Here is a 16,006-nt window from a genome sequence, read left to right on the forward strand (position 1 = left end):
CTCCCCACTGAGCAGAGAGCCCGATGCGGGGCTCAATCCCAGGACCCTGAGACCATGACCTGAGCCGAAGGCAGAGGCTTAACCCACTGAGCCACCCGGGCGCCCCTCACACTTTTTTTTTTTTTTTAAAGTCAAGATACATATTATAATCAGTGTATGAGAGCATATTTGTTTTTTTTTTTTTTAAAGATTTTTATTTATTTATTTGACAGAGAGAGATCACAAGTAGACGGAGAGGCAGGCAGAGAGAGAGAGAGAGGGAAGCAGGCTCCCTGCTGAGCAGAGAGCCCGATGCGGAACTCGATCCCAAGACCCTGAGATCATGACCTGAGCCGAAGGCAGCGGTTTAACCCACTGAGCCACCCGGGTGCCCTTGTTTTTGTTTTTTTTTTTTTTTAAATCCTGCTTAAAGAGAAGGGAACATAACGTAATCAAAGGTAATCAGACTGGTGAATTATCTGCAGTTACTAAAATCAAATCTGAGTTTATTGTAAAGACAGCTATGGTATAAATGAACAAACCACCTGTTTTTTTTCTGTCATTCTGTCCTTTTCCTCCCTCCTTTCCTTCTAAGTTTATTCACACTACTATGTGTTAGGAGCTTACCAGGCAATTAAATCAGAACATTTGGTGGAGTGGGCCATGATTTTAGGGTTTGTTGTTTTTTTTTTTTGAGGCTCCCTAGGTGCTTCTAAAGCCAAGGGAGCAATGCAAACGACAGCTGGAGTAGAAGTACAGTTCCAGAATGGTAGAAGGGCAAATTAAGGGAAGTAACATGTTCTTAGGCAGCACCTACTCTCTGTCAAGTCTTTTGACATTACTTCCTTTTTCTCATGACAATTGTTTCTTTTTTTTATTTTATATTTTATTTATTTATTTGACAGAGAGAGAGCATGAGCCAGTACACATAAGCAGTGGGAGGGGCAGAGGCAGAGGGAGAAGGAGGCTCCCCGCTGAGCAGGGAGCCCGATGCTGATGCCAGGACTTGAGCCCAGGACCCCGGGCTCATGACCTGAGCCAAAGGCAGACGCTTAACCAAGTGAGCCACCCAGGTGTCCCTCCCCTGCCATGAGAATTCTTCCATCATTAAAGTTTATTGGGTGCCAGCTGCATGTCAGACACTGTGCTAGGTGCCCTACGTAAGTGGTTACTAAGAAGGTAAGATGGCTGCCCTTATTATGCTTACTGTCTACGAGATAAGTAAGATTTTATAGATTAGGGAGTGAGAGGGAAAATTTAAATTCTAGGCAGCTTGACACCTGAAACTGCACACATCTTAACATGAGTATCAAGGAACTGGAACAGAATATGATTTGCAAGGGAAATTTATTGCCCACTAACGGGCCTATGGAGTGAGGTAGAAAAAGATTATTTAAATATCTGTTTTGGATTATGTCATCAACATCTCCCTGTGAGGAAAACTCATGGAATTCTCGGTGAGAGATCAGTGTCTTTGTCTCCCCTATAATACCTTGCAAACCTCTGTCCTGTGCTGAGTGTAAAGGCGCAGCCACGCTAAGCAGTCCACTTGCTCAGAACATGGTCAATTACATCTGCACAGCACACATCACCGTCTGCCTCCTTCAAAACTGTGCACACTACAGACACATGTATACTACATATATATACTATACATACCTCCCAGAATGTATTACACTGTGTCTTTAGGTTAGGAAGCACACTACACACAGACATTCACAAATGCACTAGCCACCCTAAGAACGAGTGTGTGACCAGTACCAGCAAATCCACCCAGAATACTTCTCCCCTGTCCCAACCCTCTGCCCACCCCACCAAGAGAACTCCTACCCTGAGGTTTAGGTTTAGAATTTCCTAACTTTTGAAAAAAGCTTTACTACATACACATGTATCTCAAAATAATATATTATTTACTTTTGCCTATTTTCCTGTTTTATTCTGTATGTATTCTTCTGCTCACCGCAGCATGATGCGTAAGAGGGAAAAAGTGGGAATAACTGATGAGTGGATGAAAAAAATGGGGCCTAGTCATACAGCAGAATATTATTTGGCAATAAGAAGGAACAAAGTCATGATACGTGCTGCATGGATACATGACCTAAAAACCCTGTGTTCAGTGAAAGATGCCAGTTACAAAAGGCCGCATATTGTAGGCTTCCGTTTATGTATAACGTCCAAAATAGGCAACTCCATGGAAACAGGAGAGTAGTCGTTGTCAGGGGCTGGAGGGGGGTGGGTTACTAATGAGGGAGTTACTGCTAAAGGATAAGGGATTTTTTGGGAGGTGACAAAAACATTCTGAAGTTAAAGAGTGGTAATGGTTGCAAACATTTGTGAATATCTTAAATATCACAGACTTGAACATTTTAAATGGGTCAATTCTGCAGTTTGGGAACTGTATCCTCAATAAAGTTGTTGAAGAAATAGTACGAAGAATTCCTGGGTACCCTTCATGTAGCCTTCAAACTACTAACATCTCACATAAGCACCATGGAATCATTAAAACCAGAAAATTAACGTTGATATAAACCATTTTCTGTTCTACAAATTTCATTCAAAATTTTCCATTTGTCCCCTTTTTTTGATCCTAGGTGACACATTGTATATTCAGGTTTCAAGTCTCCTTAATCCCTCAGGTTGGGTTTTTTCCCCTTTTTTCTTTTTTTTTTTTAATTTTAAAAAAATTTAAAAATTCTTTTTTCTTTTCTTTTTTCTCTTTTTTTTCCCTTCTCCTCTCCCCTCCTCCTTTCTTTCTCTCCCTCTCTGTTTCCCTTCCTTTCCTTCTATCCTTTTTTTCCTTCCTCCCCCACCCCCACTTTCTCCCTTCCTTCCTTCTCTCCTCTTTCTTCTTCTTCCTCTTCTACTACCTTTTCCTCCCTCTTTTTCTTCTTCTACTACTTTGGTCTTTTATGACCTTTTGACAAGTACTTGCAATTATTTTGTGAAATGTCCCCAAATTTGAGTTTGTCTTATGTTTCCTCATGATCAAATTCCTGTTAGACACTTCTTGGAAGAACATCACATCAATGTTATTGTGTCTTTACTTATATGCCTTCAGAGGCATATAATGTTGGTTTATCCCATTAATGGTAATGTTAACTTAGATCATATATGCCAGGTTTCTCTACTGTAAAGTTACTAATTTTCTTTTCATCATAAATATTTTGAAGGGGAATACTTTGGGACTATGTTGATAGCGTTTCTCATCACAGTTTCACTCACCAAATTTAGCATCGATTGGTGATTCTTGCCCGAAACTACTATTACTGTACTATCTGTCATATCATGACTCCATTATTCTCTATACATTTAGTACCTGGAATTTCCCCCATTCTTTTAAAATTTATTTGTTTATATCATAATGAACTCTGATTTTAAAGCAATGTGTGTTCTGTCTTATGAAACAGAAAATACTTATTGTGGACTTTTGGTAGTTTTTTAAAATCAAGTCAAGAAAGTCTCATACTGTATGCTGGGCTGAATAATACTGCCTCCCCAAGGATATCCAGTCCTAATCCCTGGAACCTGTGAATGTTACCTTCTGTAGCAAATAAAAAACAAACAAAGGAAGAAATGAAGGCACAAAGCAAGGAGAAAGACAGACTTTGCAGATGTGATTGGATTAAGCATTTTGAGATGGGGAGTTTATTCTGGATTCTCCATGAGGTCCCTAAATGCAGTCGCATGTATCCTTTATAAGGGGGTGGTAGAAGGATATTTGACCCTAAACCAAAAGAAGTCCATGTGACCACAGAGGCAGATTTTGGAATGATGTAGCCACAAGCCAAAGAATGCCAGCAGCCACCAACAGCTGGAAGTGGCAAGGAATGGATTATCCCACAGAGTCTCCAGAGGGAACGGAGCCTTACTAACACCAGTGAAGGTGACGTTAGATTTAAATATCCTTCAGGACTGTGAGGAAATAAATTTCTGTAGTTTATGTCCTCAAGTCTGCAGTAATGGTATTACAGCAGCCATAGGAAACCAATACCGTGGGGCACCTCAGTGGCTCAGTCAGTTAAGCAAGCAACTGCCTTTGGCTCAGGGCATGATCCCAGAGTCCTGAGATGGAGTTCCACATCAGGCTCCCTGCTCATCTGCTTCTTCCTCTCTTGCTGCCGTTCCCCCTGCTTGTGCTCTCTCTCGCTCTCTTTTTGTGTCAAATAAATAAATAAAATCTTAAAACAAAAAGAAAAAGATACTATTCTTAGTTTGCTAAAATTTTTAGCATAAATGCGTTTTAATTTTATTACGTCCATGTTTTTGCATCTATTTCGATGAAAAAGTTTTTCTCTTTTAACATTGCTATATATGTGGTTTTCATCCTTTTTTGAACTAACTTTTTTGATATACACGTTAGATGGATTTGCATTTTTATTTGTATTTTTTGGATATTTTTATATATATTATTATTGATTTCTAAATTCACACACAGTCAGAGAATATGGGCTGTATGATGCAAATTCTTGAAAATACTTGAGATTTGCTGATTACTATGCTTAGAGATCTATATACACTCATTAACTCAAGCTGGCTAATTACGTCATTCAAATCATCTTTGTCTTACTATTTCTCATTTTGATTAATTTCTCCTAATCCATGAATTTTATTGGCAGCCATGTCTAATCTGGTCTTTATTCCCAAGCACTGGGTTTTAAATGTACTGTATTTTTCATTTTTAACAGTTCTTATTGCTTTTCTTTCAAACTGGCCTAGCCCTATTTGATGGCTGTCTACTGCTTATTTCTAAACTCCTTTTCTATGTGTTTAAAAATTTCATACCTAGTTATTTATATTCTATCCCACATATTTCCAGATCTGCAGTGCCTTGGACATCCACATCTTTTGTAGTTGGTTCTGCTTACCCTCAGCAATGGGAGCCCTGTTTAACAGCAGAGTGGACGACTGTTGATAATGAGCTCACTTTTGTGTTGAATTTAGCTAATAAAAATCTGGAAACCCCAAATACCTCTAGGTGTTGTGTATTTGGTTCTATTGGTCACCAGAGTTCACTACCACCCTGGGACCAATTAGCCCCTCCATGTGTCCCAGGCTTGGCACCAGGCTCTCAGCTCAGCAAACTCACCTTCCTTGGGCCCAAGGCCCCGTCACTAATTACAGAGCTGAGGACATTGGTCTTTACCGCCACCCTGTGCTACTGTTACTGCTCTGCAGAACTCAGTTCCCTGTCTTTGTATCTCTTTGTTTTGCTTTCTTTCTCTCACTTTGAGATCTTTTGTCAAAAGTGTGGCAACTGTATTTGTTGCAATTTCATCTGAATTTCGTTCTGTTTCAGTGAAGGGGCCTTTCAGTCTCTATCACTGTGCCGGAAGTAGAAACTCAGTCTACCTTTTATCAACTATACTGGTACCTATCTCTTTCACTAGGCAGACAATGAAGTCTTTTTTGTTTTTTAATTCTTGAACTTTACTTTTTAGGGCAGCTTAGCCACACAGCAAAGTTGAGCAGAAAATGAGACCGTTACATTCTGTCCCCTGACCCCACACATGCACAAACTGCCCCCCCACCACCTTTCCCCACCACAGTGGTACATTTGTTACAACATGGGATCCCACACTAATACATGGTTATTACTCAACGTCCCTAGTTTACGTCAGGGCTCACTCGTGATGGTGTACAGACTATGGATTTTGACAAATGCATAATGACACAGATCCACATTATAATGTCATACAGAATAGATCTTCTATGATCTACAGAATAGATCTTCTAAAGATCTTCTATGCCTTCCCTATTCACCTCACCCTCTTCACTAAGCCCTGGCAACAACTGAAGCTTTGACTGTCTCCATAGTTTTGTCTTTCCCAGAATCTCATAGAATGGGAAACGTATAGTGTGTAGCTCTTTCATACTGACTTCTTTCACTTGTTTCCTCCATGTCTTTGCACAGCTCGCTAGCTCATTCTTTATAGCGTTGAGTAATATTGTCCATTGTCTATGCTACAGCTTATCCACTCAGCTACCAAAGGACATCTTGTTGCTTTCAAGTTTTGGCAATTATGAATAGGGCTGCTACAAACCCCTGCGTGAAGGATTTTGTGTGGACATGAATTTTTAATTCATTTGGGTAAATACCAAGGCGTATGATGACTGGATTATCTGGTTAAAGTTGTTTGGTTGTATAAACAACAACAACAAGCAAACAACAAACTGCCAAATTGTCTTTCCAAGTGGCTATACTATTTTGCATTCCTACCAGCAATGAATGAGAGTTCCCTTTGCTCTATATCCTCTTAGCACTTGGTGTTGTCAGCATTCTGGATTTTGGCCATTCTCATAGGTGTATAATGGCATCTCGTGGTTTACATTTGCAATTCTCTGAAGATGTGATGTTGAACAACTCTGCAAAGGCTTGGATGCCATCCATATATCTTCTTGAGTGAGGGGTTAAGGTCTTAAGACTTGGGTGTGTTAAGATCTTTGACCATTTTTTAATTGGATTGTTCATTTTCCTGTTGTAAAAACTTACAGTTTGGGTTTTTCTACCCTGGCACTGGTTACTATGGACGTTTCTGCTCAGATAAGTTGTGATTCTCTGTATTTGCTCGCCTCTTTCCCATTTGTGGAGAAGGTGTTTGCCCCCTGGCCTCAATTCTCTTACAGATCTAGGAAGAGTTGTCGACTTTTCAGTTTAACTTTTAACTTGTTATTCAGATCAAGTGGTAACTTCTAAGCTCCTTAAATGCTGAACCAGAAACCAAGAGTTTTAAGTCTTTCTTACTTTTGTGTTTTCCAAGGTTTCTTACATAACTTCTGCATATATCATGTGCTTAAGGACTTCTGCTAAAATTTATTGAACACCATTGGTGACAGCCTATATTTTCAAGCACTTTCTAACTGCTATTCATTATTCTAAGTGTTTTTACATATGTAATCCACTTAAATCTCACAAGAACTCACCTATAAGTGCTATTATTATTCCCATTTTGCAAATAAGAAAGCTGAAGAACAGAGAGGTTATAAATATCTTCCTCCAAAGGAACACAGCCAGTGAATGGTGACCAGAATTCAAACTCAAAGTACTTGAGAACCCATGCTCATAGCCATCATGCTCTATGACCCAGCTAACTCTAAAAATCCTGCAAGTATTGTGGTCTGACTTATCATGAGAATGCCAATAGTCCAACAGATTATTTCTTCTTCTACTGATTTTGGAAACTGCTAATGTATTTCAATTTACCACCCAAACATCTGAAATTAATGGAAGAGAATGACTTTTGAGTGCACGTTCCCAGCAAGAAAAGGATGATGTTTCTACGAAGCCCACACAGAAAATGATGGGCCACAGGAGTTCTCTGAGCTCCCAGAAGCTGATGAAGGTCTTCCTCAGCCCATCAGAGAAACTCCACTTTGCCTACAATGAATCTGGTACTAGAAAAAGATATCCATGTTCCTATGAATACAAACATGTGCACTATTTTCTCTGACAAATTAGCACTGACACTTGCATAAATACAATTTTGAGGGTACTAATGTTTTAAAACAACCTAGGTTGTTCTGATTCTATTGCTCATACACTGAGGTTCACCACCGTTAACAGACAAGCCAAAGATAATCATTGCCCTGTAGGCAACCCCGGCTGTAGCAATGAATATGCAGTCTGTTTCTGCAGCAGCCCCTTTTTGGTGGGTGCTCAGACTGACTGCATACTTTGTTCTCTTTCTTTATGGAAACAGTCTACCCCTATCACCAATCTATCCTCTTTTTTTCCTGACAACTAATTTGGACTTTAAAGAATATTCTGATTTCACTGGAATTCATGTTGGTAGGTTTAAGATACATGGGAAACAGGGACAGAGATGTTTACATATCAAAATACTGGATCATTTTTAATCAGTATATTCTTTACCAATCAAGGGGATACTCTGTGATCATTAACCAGTTATCAGGAGAGTTTATCATCAGGTGTGCTGCATGTTCCTTCCTATCCTCACTTGGCTGAGAAAAGAATCATAGTCTAGTGCAATTTAGACAATGAGAAAATGTATTTCCCAGGGGCACAAAAAAATGTATGCAGAACTTCCTTATCTGCTCTCCTCTCAAAAAAACCCAAACAAACCCACTTCATATTCTTTAATGTTATATTATAGCCCATTGTTTATGCCTTGAAAACACAAGTGCTCAGCTCTTTCTGGGCTAATGAATTTGTAGATAATATCTAATGAATCATGGACACATTTATTAGATGTATCTTTGATATAGCACTAATTTATAGAATGGATTTTTCATTCATTCATTCATTCATTTGTAATTGGCATCTGCTCCAGGCTGGTGTTGGAATGGACAGCCTACAATGATATTACAGGGTCCTAAGTGTGGCCACAGTGTAGAGACAAGATGGTCTGAGAGCTCAGAGAAGAGGACAACCAGTTAAGTGCTTTAAAAACATGTGCAGAGGGGCGTCTGAGTGTCTCAGTCACTTAGGTGTCTACCTTTGGCTAAGGTCATGATCTCAGGGTCCCAGGGTTAGGTTCTGTGTTGGGCTCCCTGCTCAGGGGGGAGGGGGTCTGTTTCACACTATACCCCTCCCTCCGCTCATGAACTCTCTCTGAAATAAATAAAATATCTTAAAAAAAAAAAAAAAAGTGTGCAGAGAAGGCCCTGGGTAGGCAAGCACTCAGGACCCTGATGGAACCAAACACAAGGATGCTTGAAATTCTGACCTCATCTAGCTAGACCCTTTCTTTCTTAGAAAGTATTTCATCAAGTTCTACAAATTTATAATGGGTTTATAGATTGCATGTCACTGACCATAGATTTTTTTTCAATAAGGGTTGTATACTGAGGGTCTCAAACTGTATACTAGAGACAGCACCAAAAGATGGGCCTTCAAGATCTGGCAATCAGAACGCAATCTAGTAAGGGCACCTTTGGCAATGGACTCCTTGCACAGTAGTGACATCTGTACACTGAACAATCTCAAGACCTTATAGACATGTGTATTCCTCATGGCAGAAAATGGTAGTAAAGAGTTTGATTCCAATTAAGGCAATGTATTAGAATTTTTTGACCAATGGAACTAAAGTATCCTGAGGGGAGGTTGTCTTTTTTCTAATTCACAAAGGTGTGTAGGCTACTGGCTGCCCTGGTTTTTGTTTATCTTGCCTCTACCAGGAACTAGAGAGGGCGTGGACCATCTCAGGTGGTGGTCCCCTCCATCGTGAGCACACTTACCCTGTGGAGGTGTCCTCCACAGAGGACAGAGGATAACAACTCAGGAAGATCAGAGGAGGTAAGAATGGTGGTAGCAGGAAAGAAATTCAGAGGATGACTTTTCCCTACATCACTTGCTCTTGGTGTCCTTCTTTCACGGTGAGAATTCTAGGGTCCATGCCCCCTCTGCTTGCATTTTCAGGGCTTCATTCACACTTTTCCCTTTCCTTGGGTACCTCCAACCGCAAATCAGGCAGAGTATCTCAGATAACAAAATGCTTGAATTTATACTCCTCAAAATAGGGAGCCTTTCTCATTCATTGTTTCAAGCTGACAGCCTAGCACTATTTTAGGCTTAAAGCAGATACTGAAAAAAACTGTGACTGAGCAATAGGAATGAATACAATTACAAGGTTAAATGCACTTTTTGGAATAACCAGTTGATTTCATTAATCCCTGACTTCATTGGGATTAATATTATAAAGCAAGCAATAAGGCAAAATTGGCTTCCACAAGGCCAGTCATCTTGGCTCTGCTGTACCTCTTTTCTCAAGAAATGATGAGATGTGGCATGTGCCAAAGAGAATTTCATTTTAGGAAACTATCAAGGGATAGTTATTTAATTAGAGGGAAAACTAAAAAATTCAAAGAAACCAAACAGGCTGGGGGTTGTTGTTTGTGTTTGTAAAATAACCCAAAAGTAAAAACAGAATGGCAGAAGTTGAATTACAAACAAGAGAACATCACCTCCACTCTGGGTAATCTACAAAGTTCCTGAAATAGATAGTAACTAGAGTAACTCTCTTACCTTGTAATTGTTCATGAGTTCAGCTAACCAGAGCTTAACGGACTTTACTGTATCTTCTCGCATGTACTTTTCAACTTCGGATCCGTCACTAAAAGTCCGGTTTCCCACATGGATGGCTTGCCTCACTTCCGGGAGGGACAAAAATTTCCCATAGTAATTTTGGTCCTCAGGTTCCTGGCAGAAGGGGACATCAGAAAAACATTAGGAAACGTGACTGGGTGGCAGGAACAGCCTGTGGGGAAAGCTGCAAATTTCTGCTAATACAAACCATAATGAACAAGACGAGACATGACTATTAACTGGTCTCCGCCTTGAGATTTTTAATTTGGGGTTCTGAGGTAATTTAAATTTTATTGATAATAAAACTGGATGATCTGATACTTTCAGAGCCAATGCTCCATTTGCACTTAAATGCTCGATTTTTCTTTCTCGGTAACTCATCTTCTAGAATCTATGACTCCAATCAACAACCCCATATGAGGGGCGTCTGGGTGGCTCAGTCGGTTAAGTATCTGCCTTTAACTCAGGTCATGATCCCAGGGTCCTGGGATTGAGCGTCATGTCAGGCTCTCTGCTCAGCAGGAAGCCTGCTTCTCCCTCTCCCTCTGCTGTTTCCCCTGCTTGTGCTCTCTCACTCTTTCTGTCAAATAAAATAAATAAAATCTTTAAAAAAAAAAACCACAACATTTGAGGCAAAGACAGGAAAAACGGAAGGGGTGAGATTATCAAAAACAATTTGCTCCTTGTCGGAGGCTCTAAGGGACGAAAGTCAAACGGACCACAAAAGCCAGAGCAGTGGTCTGGTGGATTAAAAACGAAGGCTTTCTCTTCCATGTTCTGCTGCTTATTAAAACCACACGTACAAAATAATCAGCTCACCATAATTGAAGGAGAGAAATATACCAAGTGTAAAAACAGATGACTTTATGAAGGACATGAAACAAAAGAAAAGTTGTCCATGAGCCTTATTTAAAAAAAAAAATACTGGGGCACCTGGGTGGCTCAGTGGGTTAAAGCCTCTGCCTTCGGCTCAGGTCATGGTCCCAGTGTCCTGGGATCGAGCCCCACATCGGGCTCTGTGCTCTGCGGGGAGCCTGCTTCCCCCTCTCTATCTGTCTGCCTCTCTGCCTACTTGTGATCTCTGTCTGTCAAATAAATAAAATCTTAAAAAAAAAAATACTGCATAAAGTCTGTGATAGTGAAAAGTCTGTGATACTCATCATGCTAAAAGAAAAAAGGTATAAATGCTGTTTTAAAAAATTACAAAGGGATAAAAAAATTTGAGATCAATAATTTTGTGCATCCTCCTTTTTTCCTAATCTTTCAAATACAATACTTTGTAAAGGAAAAAGAAATGTGATTATAAATCCTGTTTCTCTCTTGCCTACCATCTGTTTTTCTCTTGGTAGAATCTAAATCCAAAACCACAGGTTTGGCAGATTCTATTGAAACCAGCTTTATATTTTATTTACAAAATAGTTCATAAATAAGGCAATTTTTAAAACAAGATGTATTCTCATATACACTAGATAAAGATGATACAAATCCAAATACCCACTTTGGCTTCTTTTGTTTTATTTGATTAATCCAGCACAGAACATTGATTTTGGCCTACTTTTATGGAAGAAAACTACTTGAATATTTTGAGAAATATTCCAAAGAGCTTAAAGTGAGGGCCATACTAAGTGCAGAAACCATCTTAAGTTAAAAGTAAGACAAAACAAATATTTTCCTAAAGGCTTTGGCAGTTTTGATTATCCAAGCCATCTTAAGTACAGAGCAAATAATGTGGACATTTTCAAGAAACTCACTACAGGCTTGGCATTCTGGAACCTAATACCCAGGAGAGCAATCCTGGCCTCTATCTTTGACAAAAGAATTTCTATATAACAAGCTCTACTGGGGGGTGAGGGGATTGTGTTAATCAGAGATTGTTTTGAGTTACCTGGAATATCATTCTTGATGGTCAGATTATAACATATACAACGTCAGTGGGGCGGGGGGATCCTATAGATTAGTAGATCAAATAATGTCATACAGTTAGGACATATTTATCCAGTATAAAGTCACCTAGAATATTTCTCAACTTGGAACAAGTTTGGTTTTGCCAAAATTTTTAAGCCAACACTATCACAGTTTCAAAAATGTTGTCACTACCTTGCACTGTAATATGTTATAGTAACTAGGACATCCTGTGATATTCTGGAAGTAAGAAGGGTTGCTTGTTAGGTCACCATCTAGTAGTTTATCCAGTACCTAGGTCAGGAGAGAGAGAAGGAAAATATCAGGGTAGGTAAAAACACATGGGCACTTGTCATTGCATTGATTTAACAGTTTCCTTGTTCCAGCATCGTTTCATTCAACAACCATTTATTGCACATCTTCTCTGGGCTAGACACTACCCCGGGCATTGGGGACACAGCAGTGTGAACAAGAAAGCACAAGTCCTCCCCCTGGACCTAACAGCCTTGAGGGGGACAAGAAGCAAGCATTCACAGGAAAAACATGCAGTATGGTAAGAGTGATAAGTGTTAAGGAGAAAACTAAATAGGAGAAGGAGAGTAGGAAGTGTCATGGCATGTGTGGGCACATGTGTATGCATGAGTGCAAGGTGCACTGCAGAGAGAGGGAAACACAGGTGGCATTTGAGTAAACACCTGTTGGAAGGAAGGAAGTGAGCCATGCAGACATCTAGGGAAAGAACATTCCAGGCAGAGGAGACAGTGAGCTCAAAGGCCCCGACCATGGGAATGAGCCCTGTAGGGAAGGACTGCCTTAATATGGATCATTGACCATTCACCCAGGTGCTTGGAGCTAGTGGAAGTTCCCTTGGGACTTCTTACTTTAAAAACTGGTCAACAGCGGAGGTGAGGGCAGTCAGCATGATTGTGTGCCCTTCTCTGGTGATGTGTAGTAGCAGAGAGATAGACATGGAGTGTAAACAAGTGCTTTTAGCGTGGATGGTGGTTTGGCCAAAGGAGCTGGGCTGACCTTGAGTTTCAGCTGGGTGTTTAAAGCAACTAAGACTTGAAGGGGTTAAGGATCATGACTCGGTCGTAGGATCAATGGACTGGAAGACAATGGGGTTGCAGAACTGTTCTTTGAATTGGTATATTCGGAGAAGTGTGACAGTGTGATGAGAATCTGAGGTTGTAGAGTGATTGTCAGATTTTTTGTTTTGTTTTGGGACTGAGCAGCTAAGATAAGAGAAGAAGAAGATTGTCGAAAGACAGGAGACTTAGGAACTGAGGGGCTGCGTATTGAAATGATCCTTCATGCAGACACTGTGATCATTAGAAATAATGACAAGCATGATGCCCTTGAGAGAGAGTGACAGTGAGGCATTCTCAGGGGATGAGAAGGAGAAAGTTGGAGGCTGGTAGGTAACTACAAAGAGTGGTGGGTGAGATCATGTGAGGATGAGGCAGTCAGAGCTCAGTGCTTCTGGAAGGACAGAACATGATCTGAGGGCAGCAATGAGGAGCATGGAGGACACCCACTCTACCCAGGAGCCAAGTGGTACAAAGTAGGTAAGACAGAACACAGTCCCTGATTGAGAGGGGAAGGGACAGCAGCGGGGGAGAAGCAGGTTTTGGGTAGAGCACGAAGATGAAGGGAATACTTAGAAAAGAGACTGAGAACACTGGGATGCTTTTGGATGAGGGTATTAAGTCCATAAGGGGCTCCTGTAAAAAGGATGAATTTGGTGCATTTTTCAAAACCAACTATCAGGTACAATTTTAGGTTTTCTTACGTGGTAAGAATTCAGGACAATAGTATCCTAGTTTTACAGGTGAGAAAACTGAGGCACATGGAGGTTAAGTCACCAAAGATGCCTCGATAATGTCAGAGGAGAGATTCAAGCCCAGGCCATGCTCTCCAGCCTACATGCTCCACATCCTGCCACACACACACTAGCTCTCCAAGGGGCGGACTGCTGCTCTCTTAGTCTTCAATTCTTTCTGGCCATGCTTTTGGGCTTAGTATAAAATTCCATTATTTTATTAGATTAGTTTTCTTTACCAAACAGGAAGCAACTTAATTTATCCAAGTGACCATTGCCACAGGGCTAGGGACCAAGAATGAAAAGGATTGTCATTGTGGAAAGGGGAGGGAGTAATAAGTATGCTCTAGCAACTCTACGGTCCTGCAGGACCACTGCCTCTAGCTGTGCCCTGTGCACTACGTGGGGGTGCCTGGCGGAGGGGCAGAGAGCCATCAAAGTTCTGCTTGCCGAGCTGGATAACCAGACTTGGGCTGCATTTGGAGAAAAAGCCATCTCTATTCTCGTACAATGGTGGCCTCCACTTGCCAAGCTCTGAATCCACAGGACTATCCACCTCAGCGGAGGTGTCTTTTTCTAACTTGTCCACCCAGAGGCGACACCACAGGCTAGCAGTAGTTCTGAATACAAGCAGCATTTTGTTTATGCTTAGAAATTATCTTCAATACCAATGGGAATATAAATTCCACCCTTAAGAATGGATCTGATTTCAGAAAGAGTCAAACATCATTTGTTGTCAAACAAGTGACGAGGGTGGTCAAGACCTGTGAAATCCAGTTTCTGGTCAAAACTGGTTTCATGGAAAGAACTCTGTGATCTAGAGTATTGTCATGGTAAGGGGGATAATATGCGGCCAGAGATGGGCCATTGTGCATCTTGCAGAATGTCTAAATATCCCAGGATTTTTACGGACTGCGTGGGAGTTACCACAGGAGAATACCAGGGCAGGAATCGGGGAGGGGGGGGGATGATTCCAATTCTAGGACTGCCACAGTCTATTATGGGGCTTTTGGCCACTGAATGCTGTCCCTCCAGGCCTCAGCCCCCTCATCAGTGAAATGTGGATGCGTGCATGTGTGTACGGGCAGAAGATGGTCTCCGAAATTCCCTCCGGCTCCAAGTTCCTACTTTTTGACTAACTACATCATGTTAAGGGATCAGGGCATCCAATAGGCTTTATCATTTAGGCTTGTGATTTTGACAGTACTCTCGTGGGTCTCAGGATTTCTCTGAGCCTTCTACTGCCTACGCTGAAACCCATTTGACCACTGCTGACTTACTTTCCCAAGTATCGGCTTATCTATTTCCCTTAAAATAAAACAAAGAGTATTAAGTGAATTCTTCACTTAAGATATTGGATCAATGGTCACAGAGACACTGCATACCTTCCTAGGTTTGTTGTTGTTGTTTTTGTCCTTTTGTTTTGGGTTTTGGTGTCTTTTGCTTTGTTTTCTGATGAATCTAGTTTAGGAGAGCTCTGACCTCATGGGCCATCTTCTCATTACCTCTGAAAACACCAAATAACCTGAACTTGTCCCCCATTTTGTTAATCCGGTGGGGGCTCGGGCTGCTGCGCCATGCAAGGATGCAAGGACATCCTTCTGGTTTCCTTACCCCTTAGGGCCTACTGGATGTTCTTCCTCTTGACATCACTTCATCCCCGTATGCTTCTTCTAAAACACATCAAATCTCTCACTTGCCAACTGGTCTCCCATGATGTAACATTTGATATTAATTTTAAATTTTAGAGGTTCAATCCTTTTACCCTTGCTGCCTACTACAACAGAAAGCCTAAAACCAGACTCAAAAATAGTGTCATTGCACGTCAAAGAGGGATCCTACATGTCCCCGTGAGATCACTCTTCCTTTGCATTTACAATTGCACGGAAATTCTGAATCCGCACTCCCCAGCCACACCAGGTGTCCTGGTGCAGAGAAAGGAGAGGCTGTTGGCATCTGGAGGGACGGGTGGTTTCAGCTGCACATCTTGCTGCTGGGAGAACTGATGGTAAGGGCATTCACTGCTTCAGAGGTTTCAGGCAGGGCGAGGCATCCTGCTTGTGAAATGGAGGGTAACCTTGTTACGCCTTTCTCCCTGAGTTTGTATGGTCTCCTGTTTTGATCTGAACCAGCAGACCTGCAGTGCCTAGAAGACTATTCCTATCAGGCCTCAGGCTTTATAACAACAATGCCGTTAGGAAAACTGGCACAGGTACAGGATGGGCTCCCAAGAACAGGAAGACTGAAGTCCTCCAAATGCA

General features: G+C 41.1%; 1 protein-coding gene across 2 annotated transcripts in view; it reads right to left on the minus strand.

Moving 5' to 3' along the window:
• CPVL (carboxypeptidase vitellogenic like) overlaps positions 1-16,006 on the minus strand; it is a 128,371-nt gene that overhangs the window by 43,058 nt on the left and 69,307 nt on the right. For both annotated transcript variants that reach the window (XM_047694632.1, XM_047694633.1), the window contains exons 10-11: positions 12,119-12,217; positions 9,962-10,135 (exon numbers count right to left, since the gene is read on the minus strand). In XM_047694632.1, the coding sequence (XP_047550588.1) occupies positions 9,962-10,135; positions 12,119-12,217 (273 nt within the window). The remainder of the gene's footprint in view (positions 1-9,961; positions 10,136-12,118; positions 12,218-16,006) is intronic.

The sequence above is a fragment of the Lutra lutra genome, chromosome 11 (assembly GCF_902655055.1).
Source record: "Lutra lutra chromosome 11, mLutLut1.2, whole genome shotgun sequence".
Lineage (NCBI taxonomy): Eukaryota > Metazoa > Chordata > Mammalia > Carnivora > Mustelidae > Lutra > Lutra lutra.